The sequence below is a fragment of the Onychostoma macrolepis genome, chromosome 02, assembly GCF_012432095.1.
Source record: "Onychostoma macrolepis isolate SWU-2019 chromosome 02, ASM1243209v1, whole genome shotgun sequence".
NCBI lineage: Eukaryota > Metazoa > Chordata > Actinopteri > Cypriniformes > Cyprinidae > Onychostoma > Onychostoma macrolepis.
The window spans coordinates 35624277-35647548 of record NC_081156.1 but is presented as its reverse complement, the minus strand read 5'-3'; the positions used below and the strand labels follow the sequence as shown (position 1 = coordinate 35647548).

The following is a 23272-nucleotide window of genomic DNA, read 5'->3' as shown; positions in this document are numbered from 1 at the left end:
TGTGTGTGTGTGTGTGTGTGTAGAAATAGGCCATAGCACAAGATAAAGCGCTTTATCTTTATGAGAAATAAACGTCCCCATCCCTGTCGGCCCATCCTTTGTGCATCCTCAGTTCCAAAAACAGCGTTATATATGGAGTGCGCTTGCGAGAAATAGGACGCTACACGCTGCAGATTAGCCCTTCTGCTTCGCTCAGCAGAAAAACCTCCACAGCGCTTGTTTATGAGCGAACATTCAGATAGATCATGGGCACATGAATGCATAAAAGCCCAGCCGTCACCACACACGCTCACACAAAAACACAGCTTCACGCCATGCAGTATTTATGCAGCCGGACGTTTATTTATGATAATAATAGAGCTGAGGTGGAAAGAGGCGAGTGCTGGCAGGCGAATGTGAAGGTGATGCTGCGATGAACAGGACAGAGAAGAGAAGAATAAACGATGAGAATCCTCAAGATCACACAAATCTCTGCCTACACTAACCTACCTTCAGCAGAGTTACAACTCAATTCTACACACAAACCTGGTGTGACGCTGAGTAAATGTTAAGCATCATTGTTACTCCATGTATTAGTGATCTACTGGACATAAAGAATAATTAAATAAAAAATAAAAATAATAATAATGTAAATAAAAATGCATGATATGCAAAATAAAAAAATTGATTAATTAAAATAAATGAAGTATTGTACATAATAAATGAATGCATGAAAGAATAAATAAAATTAATTAATTAAACAAATAAAAGTATTGTACATAAAAATGAATAAATAAATTAGTTGATGATATGCAAATAAATAAATATTAAATAAAGAAATCAATTAAAATAATTTACTGTAAACTAAAATAAATGCATGAAAGAATAAATAAAATTAATTAAAAACAAATAAACGTATAGTATATAAAAATTAGTGCTGGGCAATGATTAATCGTGATTAATCGGATCCAAAATAAAAGTGTTTGTGTACATGGGTGTGTGTACTGTGTATATTTATTATGTATATATAAATACACGTACATGCATGTATATATTTAAGAAAAAAAATGTATATGTTAAATATATTTATATATAATATAAATTATATGAATATAAATATATACATGTAAATATTTTCAAAATATATACTGTATGTGTGTGTCTTTATATATACATAATATATACATAATATAATTTTTTTTTGGATGCGATTAATCACGATTAATCATTGCCCAGCACTAAAAAAAATACATAAATGATTTATATGCAAATTAATAACTAAAATTAAATTAAAAAAATTTAATTAAGTATTGTAAATAAACATAAATGCATACATAGAAATTATTAAATATTATTTTAGAGTTACGTTTCGTTTATTTATTTTTTTTTCTTCTTTACACTTTGTTACTTGCTGGTTTAAATTAGATTTTAAATTCCAGATCTGTGGAATTTGAATAAATAACTATAGTTATATTCAATAACTTAAATATTTACAATGAGTTTACTTTTTAATAAAAAAAAAAAATAATTAAATTCCAGATTTATGGACTTTTGTCAGCTATCAAACTCAGGTTCACATCAAGTAATCAAACCATCATAAAAACTCACAGCAATAATAATGAAGCTCATAAACGCCTCGGTTTGACACAGACTCAGTGTGATTGTGAGTAAACGTTCAGATCATTGTTCCTCGGTGTATCTGTAATTACTCTCGTGCAGCTCCGCTACGGCTCTTATTAACGTCTGCATCCGTGTTCATCTCGACACGCATCGCACCAAAAACAGGAGCTTTCAGCGTGTTTCCGCGCTCCCTGTAATTTCTGCTGCTGATTACAGGCTAGTGAAGCGTTCAGAGCCGCATCAGCTCTCTCGCAGCGCATTGTTTTTGCCTGCGATGATCCAACACAGCTGTGAGGCGGAGAATCACGTGTGTGTTTACTGAGATGAGGAGGACAGATTCACCGCAATATTACAGTAAACACATGAAGTCATTTTCTTACTTAGAGTATTTTTTTCTTGTTTTGAAGTACAAAACAAGATTTCTTATCTATGCATAGCTATTTCTGATAGTGAATGTTTCACAAAAGTTCTTGATCTCAACTTATTTTCTCTTTTTACTCCAGAAATAAACTAGAAATCCACTTTCCAGTTAAAGTTCATGCAACTAAAATATATCCTCTGCAGTGAATGGGTGCCGTCAGAATGAGATTCCAAACAGCTGATAAAAACATCACAATAATCCACAGCACTCCAGTCCATCAGTTAACATCTGGAGAAGACAAATCCAGCATTAAGATGTTTTCAACTCAAATACGAGTCCATGCTCCATAATAACGCTTCCTGCAGTGAAAAAGTGTTCTGAATCAAGAGAGAAATCTGCACAGATCAAGCACCGTACAAGACAAAACAGCAAATATGTGGCTGGATTTTGATGTGAGAGACAACAGCAGATGCACTTTTTCACTGGAGGAAGCGTTATTATGGAGCATGGACTCGTATTTGAGTTGAAAACATCTTAATGCTGGATTTGTCTTCTCCAGATGTTAACTGATGGACTGGAGTGGTGTGTATTATTGTGATGTTTTTATCAGCTGTTTGGACTCTCATTCTGACGGCACCCATTCACTGCAGAGCATCCATCGCTGAGACACTGATGCATTTCTCCAGATCTGTTCTGATTGAGTCCCTGTCAGATTTGGTTTGGAACAACACAAGGGCGAGTACAGAGCAATGATTTCTGAGTGTACTGTCTCTTTAAGTTTCTGAAGTTTGTAGGTTCAGTCCTTGAGATGTCGACCTGAAGCTGAATGTTTTTGTCTGTAGTTAAAGCGCTCGAGTTCAGCTGCAGGTTAGTCTGACTTTAAACACTTTTAGACGTATTGGTGAGATGACAGCCGAGGAAACGGACTTCTGCTGTGTGCATTAGCTGGGTTTCCATCCAAAGTTGATATTTGAACTTATGCATTTGGATTATTGCATAAAACATTTGCAAAGAAGCACGGTTTCCATCCACCGAGTCAAAGAGAACAAAATCATAACTTCCTGATAAACTAGCACTAAATATCACTAAGAAAAATAGAAGCCACTGAATATAATACTTTTCATATATAGTAAATTACTTGTTCCTCAGAGCGAGCAGACGAAACACGATAAATGTGCTCATTGCTTTCGGAGGTGGATGCTGCTGTTTGAACGCAGTCGTTTAAGACAATTATATAGAAATAATTTGATGACAGACGTTGCTCAGGCATTTCAGAACGACCAAAACAACATTTCAGATGCTGTGAACGAGATCGGTCCACTGGTTAGTAAAGTAAAGGTTTTATATATGTGTGTGTATATATATATATATATAAATATATAATGTGCTTCCATCTCCCATTATTTGCATTGACCCCTTTTCGCACAAGTCAAAAACCACCTCAATTCAAAATTTGGCATTTCCATTGTTCGTTTCTGATGTGAAACTTCAAAAAGCGCATAAAAACAGGGTGATGGAAACATAGCAATTGAGATGCAGGTTCTTGCTCTCGGCGCTTAATGGATTCCAGGCAGGTTTGTCTGATAAAGAGGTCATTGACTGTCGGCTCACAGCGTTTGTCCACAGAGCAGCAGCGTGACTCCACATAAACTCTCACACACACACACACACACACACACACACATACATATACACACTCACTCACTATCTCACACACACACACACACACATATACATACATACATACACACACACACACACACACACATACATACACACACACTCTCTCTCTCTCATACACACACACACACACACATATACATACACATACATACATACACACACACACATACACATACACACACACTCTCTCTCTCTCATACACACACACACACCTATCTTTATTTGAGTGATTTCTCACTGGAGCTGATGGACGAGTGTGACATCAGAGTTTAGTTTGTTTGCTTGAAATGGGAAGTTTATATGAACTCCACTGGAATTATTAATAAAAGCCATACGGAATAATATGTGGAAGTGAAACACTGCTGAAGGCATACAGTGAGGAACAAAAATCTGACCCCACTACTGATAAATATAAATTAAATATAGAGTTTAAAAATTGCATAGTTTAGCAGTTTGAGTGAAGCCTTGAAATGTATTTAAATAAAAATTTATAAATAAATGTTATTCATTTAGTTAATTAAAATAAATTAAATATAATACACTAATATAATACACTGATATAAATTATCATATAAATAAATTTAAATAGATAAATTGCAGCAAACATAAAAAATAATAACAAATAAATGTACATTTAAATACATTTAAAATGAACTAAACTAAAATGAATACAATAAATTAAAAACAAACAATTAAATTTATTTGATTAAATAATATTAAATAAAGTATTCAATTACTCAATATAATTTTATTTCACAGTTATGCTGATCACTTTATTTGGACAAAAACAAATATAATCAAAGAAAATCTAAATCCTTATCACTTGAAAAAATAATTTAAAAAATGTCTGCTTCAAGTTAAAAACTTTAATAGCTGCCTTAATTTCTTTAAGTATAATCAAATTGGCTGTATAAGTCATCGTAGTTTAAATTATATTAAACAGGCTTAAAATCAAGCTGAATCTCATGTAATTTAAAAAGTAAAGTTCAAACGGGTTCAATTAATTTGATGAATTAAAGTAATAGAAAAACCAACAGTATGTTGGCATGAAGTATTGATCATATCATTTTAACACTTAACTGTTGACTTGCTGATTTCAACTAGATTCTAAATTCCAGATTTGTGGTCTCGGACGTTACATATCAAACTCGGGTTCAGATGAAGTAATCGAGCCGGTGTAAGACACACACAGACGATGTGAAACGCGGTGAAACCCCTGCAGAATGAGACGAGTCCTCATTAAACACCACGAGCTGTAATTTCTCCCTCTGGACTCTTAAAAACACAGATAAGAGCTAAAAACAGGCAGATTCTGAGACACGTCAGTCAAACGCTGTCCATCAATCACAAACATCAAAACACTTCAGTGACCGAGCGCTCCGATCAATCAGCAGTGCTTTAACTGCACGCAAACACACATCAAACTGATTTAATAACTCTAACTAACAGGGACTAACTAACTCTATCTTATCATTTGCAATATACCAGTAAAAATTGTCCCCACGATAAGTATTATTGCATGTATGAGCCAGTTGCAGCCTAAAAATATCATTATTATATGATATAATGGACATATACTTTAAATAACTGTCTAAGTAGTAAAACAATATAAATACAAAAGCGTTTTAAGTTTGTGTTACACACACACACACACATATATATATCAAAAAAGTATAATTGTAAAATAAAATAAATATTTTTTTTGTTTGCTTTTATTTACATTTCTTTATTTTTAATTTATCTTTAGTTTATTTAATTAATTGCATTTTTATTAATCAGTTTACTTGTTTTAATTTACATAATTTTTTTATTTTCTTTATTTATTTATCATTTTTAGTTAATTTAATTCATTAATTTGTTTATTTAAATTTATTTTTGTTCTTTATTTATGATGCTGATGCTGAAATAGCAGCACTTGTGTTGAGATGCACTGAAAACACAATTCATGATTGCATTATATGATATATCAGCTTTATCAGGCTTCTTGGCTATTTTCATGGTGAGCAACAAGCTAAAATAATATAAAAGCCATTTAAAAACAAAAAACAAACACTAAATAAGGCTTTTAAAGTTTTTTTTTTTTTTTTAAGAGTTGACTCACATGATTGTTTTTTTTTTTTTTTTTTTTTTGACGGCGTTTGCAGAATTGCAGAACAGTGTTTCCTAAGAGAACCAGGCACATTGTTTAAAAGATTGTAAAATCAAGATTTAGATTTGTTATAAGAGCTAAAAGCACTCAACATCTGGAACTGTTTTAATCTCCAGAGAACCATCAGAAGAACCCGATACAGCTAGAAAAGGGTTCTTCACTGAACTGAACATAGCATAAACTCTTCTGGCCTTTACATATGCTCCGTGTGTTTAGTAACGTTCGGTACGCAACAGCTCATGTTTGTGAACAGCACAGATTGGGTTCATTATTGAGTGATGTTTACTCTCATTTATAATAATTACTCTAATTATGTGCATTTACGGTAATGTATATGGTGTGTGGATTTTGTTTACATTCCATATTTCTTCTAATTCCCAGTATGTCGGTTTACTGTAATATTTATGCTCTGCTCCATGCATCAACTGCATCTGTTGAGTAAAAACACAAACTGTAAAGCACTGACCCGATTGCAGGCGTACAGTAATGATCCAAACACACACACACACATAATGACAGTAGAAATGTTAATGTGACCTACTCAGCATTAACGCTAATGCATTAATAACCAGGAGAGAAGCATTAATGTGGCAAACACAGACGCGCGGCGACAGTAATGGTGAATTTCGCCTCTGGATATATTTTCATATGGCTGGACGTCCGCACCTGTAACACAAACTCAATGAGACGAGGACACACTGGGACACGGCACCGGAACAAACCAGATCCACTCTGACACATTAAATCTGCTGCTCGCTTACAAACCGCTCGCTTCACTTCTGCGAGGAAAAAGCTGAAGCTATTATCAGTATACCCTTCACAACGTTCCCGGTCAGCTGAATGGATTTATTTATTTGTTTAAATTTGTATGTTTATCATTTAATGCCATTATCAGCAGCAAAAGCTATTGTCATGGCAGAAATGTTTTCATGGTTTTATCTTAGCACTGTGCAATTTTTATTTATTTATTTTTTGGTATGCACTAAGCGCTTTTGTATTTTTATGACTTTTGAATAAAGACTACGTTTTTATTTATTTATTTATTTTTTTGTAAGGACATTGTGTGCAGACTTTTGTGCTTTTTTTATTATTTTTTTTTTTTTTACTTTGGTTACACAGAGTAGTAGAAAAAATAAATAAATAAAAATAATAATAAAAATGTCAATAAATAAACTACATATATAGAATAATTTAACAATATTTTCTTTAAAAAATAATAATATAAAAAGCAGTTAAGCTCTTTGAGTTTAATATTTGAAGGACAAGAATGGACATTAATGAAATTTCTTAAAAATTAAATTTAAGCTAAATGAGTTAATTTACTTATTTATTCATATATTTATTATTTAACGCACCATATTGGCAGCAAAGACAATTTCATTGCAGACTCGGAGTAATAAAAATAAACAAAACATATATATAATAACAATAATACATAAATATGATGCAGAATAATTGTACAATATTTTTTTTCAAAATAATAGACTGTAACAAAATAAAGCAATTGTATAAGCTCGTTTAAATGCAATAGTTAATAGAATTTTTTTTTTAACACCATTTCAGATGCTATTTTCATGACCTCAGAGTTGTATAAATCATATATATCATAGTAATGACAGTAAAAAGAAAAAAAAAATAATAATAATATTGAATAACTGAACAATATTTCCTTAAAATAATATAAACAACAATTATACAAGCTCTTGTGGCTTAATATTTGATAGAAAATATACAATTTCCTTAGTATTCTTTTTAAAGACAACCATTTTAATATTATATAAAAATATTAAAAAGTACATTTCTGTCACGCAGCACAGCTAGTTCTGTAACTTCACTTTCTTTAGCAAAACTAAATATAATAAAACTTTAATTCTCAAATAACATATGCTTGAATTAACTATTAATTTTCTTGGTTATACGTTAAAAACAATTAGCTGAGTGTTACATAGGCGTGTGAAATACTGTATGTGTGTTGGTGCAAAGACGTTCCCTCTCAAAGTTGTGTGAAGCAGAGCTGCTGATGCGTCATGATTGTGGGCAGGTTATGCAGTCATGCTGCTTCTGAGAGACGTCCAGCATCATCTCAGCGGATCAGAGGCAAGGCAGCGAGAAAAGGACCTGCAGACGCTCTCTGGACGATGTTGGCGAGATCCGTTCTCATATTCACCCACCGGAGGTCAAGCTTCGAGCGCCATCGCTGCCAAACTTCACTTCCCACGACTTCTGCGCTCCGCTTTCTCTTACTCATGCCTTGTCCAAATACCCACAATGCAGTCTTGGCCACTGCGTGACAGAAAGTCTTAAAAACACCAAAGCGCAGTGCCCTCGTGCATCATGTTCTGGAAATAAATCATGAGTCTTTTTCCCCGAGATCTCGCGAGACATCACAGAAACCTTTCCAAAAGTTAAATATTAATCCACAAAACCAGTCATAAGGGTCAGCTTGAAACTGAGATTTATACATCATCTGGAAGCTGAATAAATAAGCTTTCCATTGATGTATGGTTTGTTAGGATCGGACAATATTTGTCTGAGATACAATTAATTGAAAATCTGGAATCTGAGGGAGCAAAAAAAAAAAAATCTAAATATTGAGAAAATCACATTTAGAGTTGTCCAAATGAAGTTCTTAGCAATGCATATTACTAATCAAAAATGAAGTTTTGATATATATACCTGTGCTACTTATGACTGCTTTTGTGCTCCAGGGTCCCATAATAATTAGATATTGCATATAATTTGGTGGAAAAACAAAGTGTTGCACGTTTTATTTTGTACAATATTTGCAACTGTTTTTTATCACTTAATTAGAAGCACCAAAAATTAATGTGTGTCATCTGTTATAGGAACTACTGAACAGACATTTAGAAGTTGGTTTTAAAATGCATAGTATTTAAGATAAAAATAAATCTATGTAAACACTTGCATTCGACACACTTGTGGTCTTCATCCTATGGAAGTCCGTTTCCGCCACTGAATAAAAAATAAAAAAGGTAATTGCGACTTTTTATCTCATAATTCTGACGTTTGTCTAATACTTGTGTCACTTGTGCAAGTTTATCTCGCAATTCTGACTTCATTTCTCACAACTGTGAGTTTATATCTCACAATTCAGAAAAAAAGTCAGAATAGCGAGATGTGAAGTCGAAATTGCGAGAAAAAAGTTCTGACTGTTTCGACTTTACATCTCACAATTCAGATTTTTTTTTTTTCCCTCAGAATTTTTTTTCTGTTGTGAGATGCAAAGTCGAAATTGTGAAAAAAAAGTTAGAATTGCGATAAAAAGTCTCAATTAGCTTTTTTTAATTTTTTTATTCAGTGTTGGAAACGGGCCTACATCATCCTCACTACAGGAAATACAGGAAATACAGGAAATACGTCATAAAAGTAGTCAAGTGGTCAAGTGCAAAGACCGCAAGTGTGGGTTTTTGGACAAGGCATCAGCCACCAATACTCACTGCTTTCACTTAGAGTCTCCATTTTTTCAATTATCTGGCAACCTTCGTTGCCGCTCATTAACGCGTTGGCATGAAAAACTCGGCAAAAATAAACAGCGAGCTTTGGCGAAGCATGGCGCTTTCACACCTTCAGTCAAATCGTGCAGAGAGGAAGCCAACTCCACTGTTAATCGCGCAGAACCGGGGAGAGATACACAACAGACCGCGTTGTCCCTTGATTGCGACCCTCCGCATCCATCCATCCATCCATCCAAAACCTCCCTCTCACCTCGCGCTCATCATTAGAGAGAACGCAGACCCTTGGAGCATTAATTAGCGCTATTTTCTGGAGTGTCTGGACCTTCTTGCTCGCCGCCGCCTCTGAATGTTAAGTCGCGTAAACACAATCCGCTGCATAACAAGTTGTTGTTTTTCTCAGCGGCCAAGTTTTTAATATGGTGATGGGAAATTACTCAAGCACGGCCGCTCTCACCACCATCGCGTTATTGAAATCCCTCGTGCTTGTACTTACATCTGTTTCCCTCTCTAACTCTCGGTTTGTATCCCTAAAATACTCCTCTGCTGTATCATTTGTCTTTGTACACACACCCATGGATCGGCTCCAAACCCAGAAAGCACAGGCAGCATTTTAAAGCATCCTAAGCTCCACGTTAGAATGAAGGCCTAGAGCTGACTGTGAAGTAATTCTGATGCACAATCGCATGCATGCTTCACTGAGAGGGCAATCCCATAATGCACTGCAAAAAATAAATAAATAAAAAATCCATCCAAAATTGAAAAAAAAAAAAAAAAAACAGTTTCGTAATTAATATTTTTTGTCTGGAATTTCAGTGAAAGCTCAAAACTTTATGCATAATATTGAGTTTAGCATGTCAACTTGATCTTCTGAACAAATTCTGATGCAGAATCACATGCATCCTTCACAGAGAGGGCAAACCTTCATGCATTGCAAAAAAAAATGTGTAAATATGTAAAACTAATAAAAAATATTTTTCGTAATCAATATTTTTGTCTTGTTTTCCCGTAAAATCTCATAAAACTGCATGCATATGAACTATAAGTGTGCTTACGTTTAGCATGTCAGCTTACCAGATATTTCTAAAAAACAAGAGTGCAGTAAAGATGTTGCATGAAGCATTTTAAGGCATGGTAAGCTCAGTGCTAAAATGAAGGCAGTGTGATCATGTGGCTTAGATCTGCATCACATGCATCCTTCACAGAGAGGGCAATCAATGCACTGTAAAGAATACATGCAACAGTGCAAAAATCAATATTTTTGTCATGTCTTTAGTAAAGGCTCATAAAGTACATATTAATTATAAAAGTGTGTTTTAGATGGAGTTTAGCGTGTCAGCTTGACCTTCTGAACAAATTCTGATGCAAGATCACATGCATCCTTCACAGAAAGAGTAAAGCTTCAACGCACTGTGAAAAATCTATCCAAAATTGCAAAAAAAAAAACAAAAAAAAAAACAAGTGTTTTAAAGCATTCTAAGCTCACTGCTAGAATGAAGGCAGGGTGATCATGAGGCCTAGACCTGATTCTCAATGAATCACATGCATCCTTCACAGATAGAGCAACTTTCAATGCATTGCAAAAAATCCAAAACTGAAAAAAAGAGAGAGAGAAAAGAAAAAAGAAAAAAACACAATCAATTTTTGGCTTATTTTCCAGCAAAAGTTCATAAAACTGCATGCATAAGAACTATAAACGTGTGTTTACATGGAGTTTAGTATGCCAACTTATGAGGTATTTCTACTGAAAAACAAGAGTGCGGTAAAGATGTTGCATGAAGTGTTTTAAGGCATCGTAAGCTCACTGCTAGAATGAAGGCAGAGCGATCATGTGGTCTAGACCTGCATCACATGCATCCTTCAAAGAGGACAATCCCAAAATGCAGTGTGAAAAAAAGTCATTTTTAATCAATATTTGTCTCATATAAACTCATAAAACTGCAAGCATAATCATTGTAAAATAGTTTTTTAGCATGTTGATTTCATTTCAGTTACACCAGAGAATTTCCCAGTAGAGTAAAACAAATCAACATCAAGATATACTCTCTGAAAATAGAGTTTTCCATGTGAAGTAAATTTGTCCTATTTTAACGGGACAGTTCAGCCCAAAATGATCATTCTGGCATCATGTACTCCCCCTCATGTTGTTCTAAACCTGTATGACTTTATTTTTTTCCCGAGGAACATAAAAGATGACATTTTGAGAAATGGCTCTCAGTTTTGTTTTGGTAAGTCAATGGGGTTCAATTGTTGGGTTCCAAAATCCCAATGATTTACTTTTTCAAATGATGACAGAGTGTTTATTTCTGTGTGAACTATTTCTTGAAGGATGTAGATATTTCTACTGCAAAACAAGACAAAATGCTGACTGAGAAAACTGCAAAAAATCATTTTCACAATCAATATTTTAGACTTGTTTTCCAGTAAAATCTCAAAAACTGCAAGCATAATAATTATGAAATTTTACATGGAGTTTAGTAAAGACAAAATACTTTCAAATTAATGAGTGCAGTAAAGATGTCGCATGATGCATTTTAAAGCATTGTATGCTCACTGTTAACATGAGCTCATAAAACAGCACGCATAATAAATTTAAAGCAAAATGCATTTTAGATGGAGTTTAGCGTGTCAACTTCACAGATTATTTAAACAAAACAAAAACTATTAGCCAATAGAGTAACACAAAATTATATATTCTCTGAAATCGAGTTTAATGTCCCACACTGTACATCACAATGTTTCGGGGATGTTTAAATGTTTCAACTGGAAAACAAAAAATATTGACTAAAATGAGAGAAGATGGACAAAGCAAAAACAATGCATACTTTAAATGCTGGAAAATATCATGAAACAGGTTCACGTCAAACTCTTCTCGAATAAACTCTTGTGTGAATCTTGTAGAGTGTCTTAAATCACTCACTTATGAGGCTCTATATCAGTTAGGATGCTGTCTAGTTAGTGAGTGAGACAGTGCAGTTCACTCGGGTCTGAAACAGAGCCAGTATTTGCCTGTCTCTCTTGTGCCAATTAGTCAAACTCTGTGTGTGTGTGTGTGTGTGTGTGTGTGTGTGTGTGTGTGAATCATTAGCTTTTATCCTCTTCATTTAAACACGTCTGTGTGTAATTAGTGTGTGTGTGTTTGTCCAGCGCTGTCACACACGGTCACATCTCAAGGCCAATTACTGTGACATCGCACACACACACACACACAAACACACACACACACACACACACACTGCTGTACAGCATGATAAAGAGTGTGTGTAACATACTGAAATGTCACATGCATGTCAGAACCGTCCGTACAGACTGATGTGATCCGATTGGTGCAGCAGGCGAGCGCTGAGCTGTGATTGGTCACTGGATTATCGGTGTGACGGCACACAAATGCTCATAAACCTCAAACATAATCTGATCAAGTACATGAGAACAGCTGAATCAAAACTCAGAAAAAAAAGATGATTCAATTTCAGATCATAAGTGTGAATCTGAACTGAAAAAAAAAAGACATTGGAATCTGAATTTCAGTAAAAGGAATTTACAATTCAGTACTGCATTGTAATTTAAAGAAATTCAACATGTGATGCATTCTGTGCACCTGTGCATCCTATAGCAACACCCTATAAACCACCTAGAACACCCTAGCAACCACCCTGAACTTCCTAGCAACCATGCTGCAAACTCCTAGCAACCACCCATATATCCAACACCCCAGAAACTACCACCTAATCTACCCTTCATATTTATATAGGTGGCACTTCAAACAACCTTCTAGCAATCATCTAGAACACCCTAGCAACCGCTTTGAACTTATAAGCAAGCATGCTGCAACCTCCTAGCAACACCCTACAAACCTGAAAGCCCTAGATTCCATCCCACAACTGCAGGGAAACCACCTAGCAACACCCTAAACACCTGGAGACAGCCCTGAAGTTTCTAGAAACCATGCTATAACTGCATATAAACCACCAAGCAACTCCCTAGAAGCACCCTAGCAACCAACCTAGCAACCACCCTGAACTCCCTAGAAACAAAGCTGCAACTGCATAGAAACCACCCTAGCAACCACCCTGAACTCCCCAGAAACAATGCTGCAACTGCATAGAAACCAACCTAGCAACCACCCTGAACTCCCTAGAAACAATGCTGCAACTGCATAGAAACCACCTAGCAACCACCCTGAACTCCCTAGAAACAATGCTGCAACTGCATAGAAACCACCTAGCAACCACCCTGAACTCCCTAGAAACAAAGCTGCAACTGCATAGAAACCACCCTAGCAACCACCCTGAACTCCCCAGAAACAATGCTGCAACTGCAAAAGAAACCACCTAGCAACGCCATAGCAACCACCCACGTAAGGTTAGGGTTAACCTCTATCACTCTAACCCTATTTTCAAAAGATTTTAAAGACCCATTTTCAAAAAAAAAAAAAAAAAAAATTAAAGACTTTGTCAAACCAACATTCAGGGTTGATCTGGACAAACATTGCTTCTCTAGTAAAAACAAAAATTAAGGTCATAAGAATTTCTTCAAACTTCCTTGCATTCAAATTTGAATTGTGATTCTGCATCCTGCTACAATTCAAATTCAGAAACGGAAAAGGGATTTTAATTGAATTCTGAGCAATTAACAAAAAAAAAAAAACAACTCAACCAAAGCACTACACCGGACATTAGTGGACAATCTTGCAAAACAAGAACTTTTTATAACTGATATTTCTTAAATATATAAATCACATCTGATTCAATAGTCCAGAAACACGATCGTTATCTGATAGCAGCACAAGACGACACTGTAAGAGTCTAAAACAGTCAGTTTGGTGAACAGTTGGTTAGATAAATACATGTAGGACGCATATGTTTCGCCCACATATTTCTGTCTCGAAAATAACAGAACGGCGTAACGTGAGAGAAGTTTCCATATGAACAGCCTCTGTGTGTCATTAATCACTGACGGATGTGTTTTATTAGCGTTTGCCGCGGCTCCCATCGTCTCCAGACCTCTCAGATATTTAATTTCATTCTCCAATGGCACAGAGAAAGATTCTGCTCTTCATCACCTCTTAACTGGCTCTATGACCGCTGGGGCCACTAAAACAGAAGCGCAGCGAGAACTCAAACCACTGCCACAAATAAAGCGCTGTTTATCTCCAGCGGCCAGCCGCGGTGTTTCTTCAGTCCAGATAAGAGCCGTGGTGGCGTCTGTCACTCAGCGCCGGGTAAAACAGCTCAAATGAAGTCGAGTCTCTGTATGAAACACTGCTGCAGAGCTTCAACAGAGATCTGAGCCATCAGATGCTCAACCAGAGATATGAAGGTTTATCACTCAGAAAATAATAAAATCCATGATTATGACTGTATGTAAATGTGTAAACACTCAACGGAGCAGGACATTTTCTATAATTTCTCTGATATTTATGAAGCTTTTCCAGGACTGAGTCTGGTTTATAGCCTCTAATGTTCCCTACTAAAAAGTTAAAGGGATAGAAAAAATTATAATAATAATGATCATGACTTGTGGAACACAAAGAAAGATATTTTGAAGAATGCTGGTAACCAAATGCATCCTAGCAACACCCTAGAAACCACCTGGAACTTCCTAGCAATGATACATGCATCATAGTAACACCTTAGAAACCACTTAGAACAACCTAGGAACCATGCTGTAACGTCCTAGCAAACACCCATGCATCCTAGCAACAACCTAGCAACCACCTAGAACAACTTAGCAACCATCAATAACTTCCTAGCAACGACTCATGCATCCTAGCAACACCTTAGAAACCACCTAGAGCAACATAGCAGCCACCCATGCATCCTAGCAACACCCTAGCAACCACCCAGAACGTCCTAGCAATGACTCATGCATCCTAGCAACACCCTAGAAACGACCTAGAACACCCTAGCAACCACCCTGATCTCCCTAGAAACCATGCTGCCAGCCAAACATTTTGGTTACCACTGACTCCTATTGTACAGACCAAAACAGACACATTTCTCAAAATATCTTCTATATCAGTTTGGAACATCGCAAATTATGTAAATTAGTAAATGATGACAGAATGACCAGTTTTAGATGAATTATTCCTTTAAGACACCTGTGAACTGATTAGCTGATTAAGAGAATCAACCAACAGTTTCAGTTTCAGAATAAACCTGAGACAAACCTTTCTTGTCTTCAAGCAGCACATGGACACCAGGACAAAATCATTATTCTGTATTTGTACCAGCTATAAATAATGACAGCTTATTTTAGTGTGAACTGTTCCTTTAAACATTCATCTCAGTGTGATTTCATGCCTGCTTTTTTTTACAAATAACAGCACAAACATAAAGTGAGCAGTCTGTGTATGTTGCGCGGCTCGGACACGTGTTGTTTAGACATGAGTAAGACCTGCTGTTGTTTTGGTCAGAGATAAAGTCAGCCGTGATAGAGATGCAGTTATTAGAGCGCACAGGTGGACAGCCCGAGCGCAGCGTCATCTCTGAGTCTGTCCTCTGACAAACACCTACAGACAACAACACGCCTACAGGTGCAGATCCGTCACGTGAGCGCCTGCCAGCCAAGAAACAAACCACACACACATGCTCAAATAACACACAACACTTCAAATGTGATGAAACAGAAGCAACGACAGGTCTTTTTTCTGAATTGATTAAATATACATAAATGTATTTGAAATGCATTTATTTCATGCTATATACTACAAATACATTTTCATATTTATACACTTAATAAAATGCCCTTCAATTGTACTTTTAGTACACTAAACTGGTACTTGAAGTCTGCTAAATTGGAACAACTAATTTTGTACTTAATGCACTTGAAGTAAAGTGTACACTTCAGGTACACTTTAAATATTTTGCATTTAAAGACCGATATTATTCAAAGATCATGCAATTCTCATCAAATGTGACATTAAAACACATTTTAAACATTAAAACACATTGTGCACAAGTAGTACTCCAAATAAAGTTTAATTATCAATTTTATATCAGTAAAGGTCCATGCACAATGAGTCCGAAATTTTCGTATGCGTTGTTTTCTTTCATATTCGTCATCCTTTCCTATCAAAATGCTTGCTAGGGATGTGAAAACCGAGAAAATCGAACCTGATCCGAATTTATGATGGACGAAAGTTTTGGACTCAGTGTGCAATGACCTTAAGTCTCGAGTTATCAATCTGTCAGTAAATATGTTAATAGATTTGAACTATATTTAAATGTATTTAAAATATATTACTTTTTTACTAGGGGTGACATACAAACCAAAATTTATTCAGACACCTTCAACATTTCTCACATTATCACAGTTTATTCACTATAGTTTAGAAAATGGTAATAAAATATGAGAAGAACTCAGAGTTAAACTGAGTCAGAACACATTGATCTTGATGATGTCAGATAACTTTGATAGAAAGGTATGTAATGAATTCGTTTGAATAGCTGTCAGCTGTTAAATTTAAGAACACAATTAGATAAAACCAATTTAGCTCAACTAATTACCAAGCAATGCTTCATTTTGTTCAGTCTGTGGAGTAAAAAGGTCGCATTAGCAATTAAAGAAAAAACACTTCAGCAAAACATGCTCAGCTCAAAGTGTCTGAATCAAGAATCTTTGGGCATAATATGTCACAGTTTACTTTATTTTGCTATCCTCACTTACATTTATGAACTATAGTGTTCTGCACCCGCTAGTAAATAAAAAAAAAAAAAAAATATATATATATATATATATAATTATATCTGGTGTCTGAATAATTTTTGGTCTGAGTGTATATTCAAGTGTAACAGATTATCCAAAAAGAAATAATGCATGGGTGGAGACTTGTTTCTATGCATCAGCTGTTAGATGTTGAGATGTGGGCGTGGCATTTGGAAATGGAGGCGGGTCTAAATGTGAGCTTTCTAGGGCGGAGTTTAAGAGCAGTATATGATTGGATGAGTCCTGCATACATCACACAGAGAGAAACCGTGATGCATTTTATTTTTTAGGAATCTTTAATGAACAGAAAGTTCAGAAGAACAGCATTTACAGTATTTGAAATATAAATCTTTAGAAACATTATAAAATGTCTTTACTGGCATCAATTTAATGCATCCTTGATCAATAAAAGTGTTATTTTTGTTTTTGGCAGTGTATCACGGTTTCCACAAAACTATTGTGCAGCACAACTGTTTTCAACATTGATGATAATCAGAAATGTTTGTTGAGCAGCAAATGATTTCTGAAGATCATGTGACACTGAAGACTGCAGTAATGATGCTGAAAATACAGCTGCGCATCACAGAAATACATTACAGTTTAACAGATATTCACATAGAAAACAGTATCTAATAATATTTCACAATTTTCACTGTACTTTTAAAAAAATAAATAAATGCTCACTTGGTGAGCAGAAGAGAGTTCTTTTAAAACAAAAACAATCATTATTCCATATTATATAGAACTCTACCATATATATATATATATATATATATATATATATATATATATATATGTATGTGTGTGTGTATGTGTGTGATGAAAATATTTAAGATTTAATATCTATGTATACTAATGTAAAACTTAGAAAAGATTTGTCACAACCTTTCCATCGCTACTGTTTTTTATACACAAGTGGTTTCAGTTGTTCCTACATTTTTCGTATGCATTTTAGTATGAAAGTTATTGATGAATCATGACTTGTTCGTGAAAGCGTTTGCGTGCAGATATCACGCTTAGTGCACAAGACCTGCTGTTCTAAAAACTTCACAAAGACTCCGTGTCAGTCTTTTAATGACTCACTCATAATGTCTCTGCATGCTCAATCTTAAGAGCACTGAAAGAAAAATGAGACATACTTTAGGCTTTTAGCTGAACTTCTGACAGTTTGAAGCATTTATTTTTTTCCTCCGAGCGAGCGGCAGTAATCAGCCGTGGACAGACTTTGAGTGACGCCTCAAACGTGCGAGCGAGTCTTCTGCTGAATTAAAGCACCGGTAGGTGTCAGTCAGGGCCCTGCGGCACTCAACACCATCAATCATCGCACTATTGGAAGACCTGAGCGTGTGTTATATTTATTCGGCCCATCCAGGAATTACCCAGCGCTAATCGATGATAGCTGGAGCGCTGTGAGAAGACCAGAGACACTTATAAATCACATGCATGCTAAAGAGCTGGACCCTCCTCTGAGTGTGTGCGGTTAGCGCTTCACACCACGGGTTAAGAGATCTGACTCCATCACACACACACACACATGCACACATGTCTGGTTTGCTATCCTTGTGGGGACTCTCCATAGGCGTAATGTTTTTTCTACTGTACAGACTGTATATTCTATTGTCCTACACCAACCCTACACCTAAACCTACCCATTACAGGAGACTACAGGCATTTTTAGATTTTCAAAAAACTTAATTCTGTGTGATTTATTAGCTTAACCGTGAGGACCTCAAAAACAGGCACACACACACACACACACACACAGAGAGAGAGACACACACACACACACACACACTCACAGACAACTCTCACACACACACACAGACACACTCACAGACACACTCACACACTCATAGACTCTCACAGACTCTCACAGACTCTCACACAGACACACTCACACTCACACTCACAGACACACTCACACATACACTCACACACTCACTGACTCTCACACACTCACTGACTCTCACACAGACACACTCGCACACACACACACACACACAGACTCTCACACACTCACAGACTCTCACACATACACACACACACACACACACACACACACTCACACATACACTCACACACTCACTGACTCTCACACACTCACTGACTCTCACACACTCACAGACTCTCACACACTCACTGACTCTCACACACACACACACACACACACACAGACTCTCACACACTCACAGACTCTCACATACACACACACACACACACACAGACACACACACACACATAGACTCTCACACACTCACAGACTCTCACATACACACACACACACACACACACACAGACTCTCACACACTCACAGACTCTCACACACACACACACACACACACAGACTCTCACACACTCACAGACTCTCACATACACACACACACACACACACACACAGACTCTCACACTCACAGACTCTCACACACACACACACACACACACACACAGACTCTCACACTCACAGACTCACACACACACACACACACACACACAGACTCTCACACACACACACACACACACACAGACTCTCACACACACACACACACACACACAGACTCTCACACAGACAGACACACCCTCTCTCTCACACACACACACTCACAGACTCTCACACAGACACACACACACACACACACACACACAGACTCTCACACACTCTCACACAGCCACACTCTCTCTCTCTCACACACACACACACACACACACACTTGTTTGTTTTGTGAAAAGTGGGGACATCCCATAGGCGTAATGGTTTTTATAGTGTACTTACTGTATGTGCTATTGCCCTACACCAACCCTACACCTAAACCTACCCCTTACAGGAGACTGTGCATTTCAACTTTCCCCAAAAAAACCTCATTCTGAGTGATTTATAAGCGTTTTGAAAAGTGGGGACATGGGTCAATGTCCTGAGATGCCACCTTCAGCTTGTAATACCTGCCATACCCTCGTCATTATACACATCTATGTCCTGACTTTTCACAAAAACACACACACACACACACACACACACACACACACACACAGAATAAATCACTCATAAATCATTACACACACACACACAGGTTTTTAGACAGATAATCAAGGCAGCGTCCCAGAAAACAGGAAACGTTCTGGCAAAGTTATGAACAAATGTTCTTCCAGTAATGATAATACAATATTCGCTCAACGTTATCTGGTCTGTAGTAATGTTATCAAAACATTACCACAAAAAATATTTACTTATCATAAAATGTTTTTTTCTGAAACATTTTAGTTGGATGTTCAACGTTAAACGTTTTTTAAACGTTACTATTAGACAATTCAGTTGGTTCAGAGAGCATTTGGAAGTCTCCATAATGTCTGTAAAATTATAAAATTGAACCCTTAATGTTTTCTCTAATGTTCACATAATGAAAAATAAACTTTTAAAACATTAATTTAAAAAAAATAAAATTTTTAAAACATTTTAAAATCTGGACATTTTGAACGTTCTGAGAAGTAACATTTTCATAACTTAATGGTAACGTTCACATAACCAAGAATAAACGTTTTTAAATTTTTTTTTTTTTTTAAATGACCTTTTGAACATTTTGAGAAGTAGCATTTTCATTAATTAACGGGAATGTTCAAATAACCATAAATAAATGTATTTAAATCCATTGTAAAAATTTGGACGTTTTAAACGTTCTGAGAAGTAACATTTTCTTAATGGGAACGTTCACATAACCAAAAACAAACATTTTCTTTTACTTTTTTTTTTTTGTTTGTTTGTTTTTATGAAAACTGAATGTTTTGAACGTTCTGAGAAGTAATGTTTTCATAGCTCAATGGGAACGTTCTTAGAACATACTGATATTAGCTGGGACCATGTATTCTTTGAAGTATACTATAGAATATGAATATGGCAATTCAGGACCATGGTATTATCAGGACTGGGTTGATCCAAAGGTGTTACTCAGTAACCATAAACAACATACTAATGAATATTGATAATAATACTAATGAACGTTACTACATAAATTGTGTTGGTTAATATTTATCAACTATTAAATGCATGTATTAATATTTTAATAAAGCCATAAGACCCTCAAGGACGTACGTTACAGTGTTTTACCACTGTCAAAACACAAAGCAGAGTAAGAAAATCACTGTTTTATTGCTCTAAATCTCGGATTCTTAGTCCTTCAGAACTATGTGGACAAAACTTTCTATTGGCATATTTATCACTTTAAATATCTGCATTGAGAGATCTAGTGATCGATCAATCATTGCTGATTTACTCCTGCACATCTGCACACATCCGATCAGAGCAGTCACATGGAAAAAGCCCATCGCTGAAGATCCAGCTTGATGAAGAGCAGCACAGCTGTGATGTAAATCAGATTTGATGTACATATGCATACAGTACATACAGTCACTGCGCGAGCCATGCTGCCTCCTACAGGCCGACGGAGGAACTGACACAAATACAACAGACCTCCACCACGTACTATCGCATTACTCCAACATATGCATGCAAAACTAAGTTCCTGAGGTTGTAAATGTATATATGCAATCACTTGCTGTGATGTTTTTGGTTCAAATGCGATTTTAATTTCAAAAGCACAATTAATATATTAAAAAAAAAATCACATCTCACTCAAGTAATATCACTGAATTTGGCCCAAAAAGTAAATATTGATATTTAATCTCATGCAAAAGTAATGCAATTAAACTTTGAATAACAGCTAGTCATTATTCCATATAAATAGTAATGGAAAAAACAAAAACCTACTCAAAGTGACACACATTACGCACCATTATCTATGCATTTACACATATCGATTTAAACCTCACTAATGTCCCTGTTACACACAGGAAAATCTATTGTCCAGACAGCTAAAACGACCCCTTTTAAGCTCCGTTTTGCATCCCTTCGAGCTACAAGAGAATCAAATCGGAGTTACATTGGAACTGATGGGCTTGTGTTGCATCCAAAATATGTCCAACGGGCTCTGAATCTCTAAACAGACTATTTGCCGCCGTCACAAGCAAACACAATTACAGCTTATTTAAGGACTCCGTTTCTGAACAGCACGAGAATGCATGACATGTCAATGCACTGGGAGCAAATGCAATGCACAGGCGTCTGATTCACTACTTGTGCACATGCATATCACAGTATTATGAGGTGTGATTGACAGGTGCTGTCTCAGAATAAGCGCCAAAGAAATACGCACAATGCACAAATGTTCTGAAGCTTATAAAAACTTCAGCGAAGCAGCGCAATGTCTTTGGTTTGTTCGAGAGATCCATCAGTAGTCTAAATCAATCAATCCAACGAACTAATGCGTTTCATTAAACAGAAATCCATAAAGAGAGCATCTGAGAGCTCACGTTCCCTCACACTCTTTTAAATGCATTATCAAATAATAGCTATTTCTCTAAAGAGTAGCCCATTAAAATGCTTATATCTGCGTTTAGGTTTCTAAACAACTATTATAAATCATTTTAAGAGCGCAAGCAGTGAGATCTGGACACAAACAGGTGCCCTTCACTGAAGTCTGTTTCTATGATCTAAACATCTATGCGACTCTCTCAAAGCTTCGGGTTTGCGGTGATGTTTCTAAATCGGAGCACAGAACCCGTCATTAGCGTTCCTCCGCTGCCCATCAAACTTTGCGCGAGACTCCAAAACAAGCAGCGAATCACGCGACGCTCGCGCTCTCGGTTTAACGGAGCCCTCGCGACGACCGGATCCCATCCGAGGTAAAGCAGCAGCTCTTACCTTTAAACACCTGCGCTCTCGCGGACACCAGGACGCCGATCGCGGTGAAGAGGAACGTGAAAAGTTTGTCCATCCTGGCGGCGTCGGTACCGTGAAGCGCGGACTCCCGCGGACCGGACTCTGTGCAGGAGCGGCTGTTTTGGGGAGGCTCTCGGTCGCGAGTGTTTCTCCGGTTCTCCCGGAGCCGCTTGAGTGTGCGTGAGTGTGTGTGAGTTGGTGATTACCGGGCGGCGGGTGTGTTCTCCGGTAGAGGGTGTGTTCTGTGGGAGCTTTGACTGGTTCTCCTCCCACTGAGAGCGACAGCTGGACACTCGTTCATTCACAATCACTGCTAAAACTTTACACACGCGCTGACATACAACTTCACTTTCATCTGGCGTTTCAAAGCTGTCGCTCTGACTGTCATTGTTTTATCATTCTGTTTCTGTCTGTCTGTCTTTTATCGATCTGTCTGTCTGTTTATCGATCTGTTTGTCTATCTATCTATCTATCTATCTATCTATCTATCTATCTATCTATCTATCTATCTATCTATCTATCTATCTATCTGT

The 23272-nt window shown here is 36.5% G+C and overlaps 1 protein-coding gene across 1 annotated transcript in view; it reads right to left on the bottom strand.

The window, feature by feature from the left end:
• The window catches only part of LOC131525926 (receptor-type tyrosine-protein phosphatase mu-like), a 256453-nt gene extending 233491 nt beyond the window's left edge, over positions 1-22962 (bottom strand). The window contains 1 exon segment of the mRNA XM_058753934.1: positions 22722-22962. Coding sequence (XP_058609917.1) covers positions 22722-22794 — 73 coding nt within the window. The 5' untranslated portion in view covers positions 22795-22962.
• Positions 22963-23272: the final 310 nt, after the last annotated feature.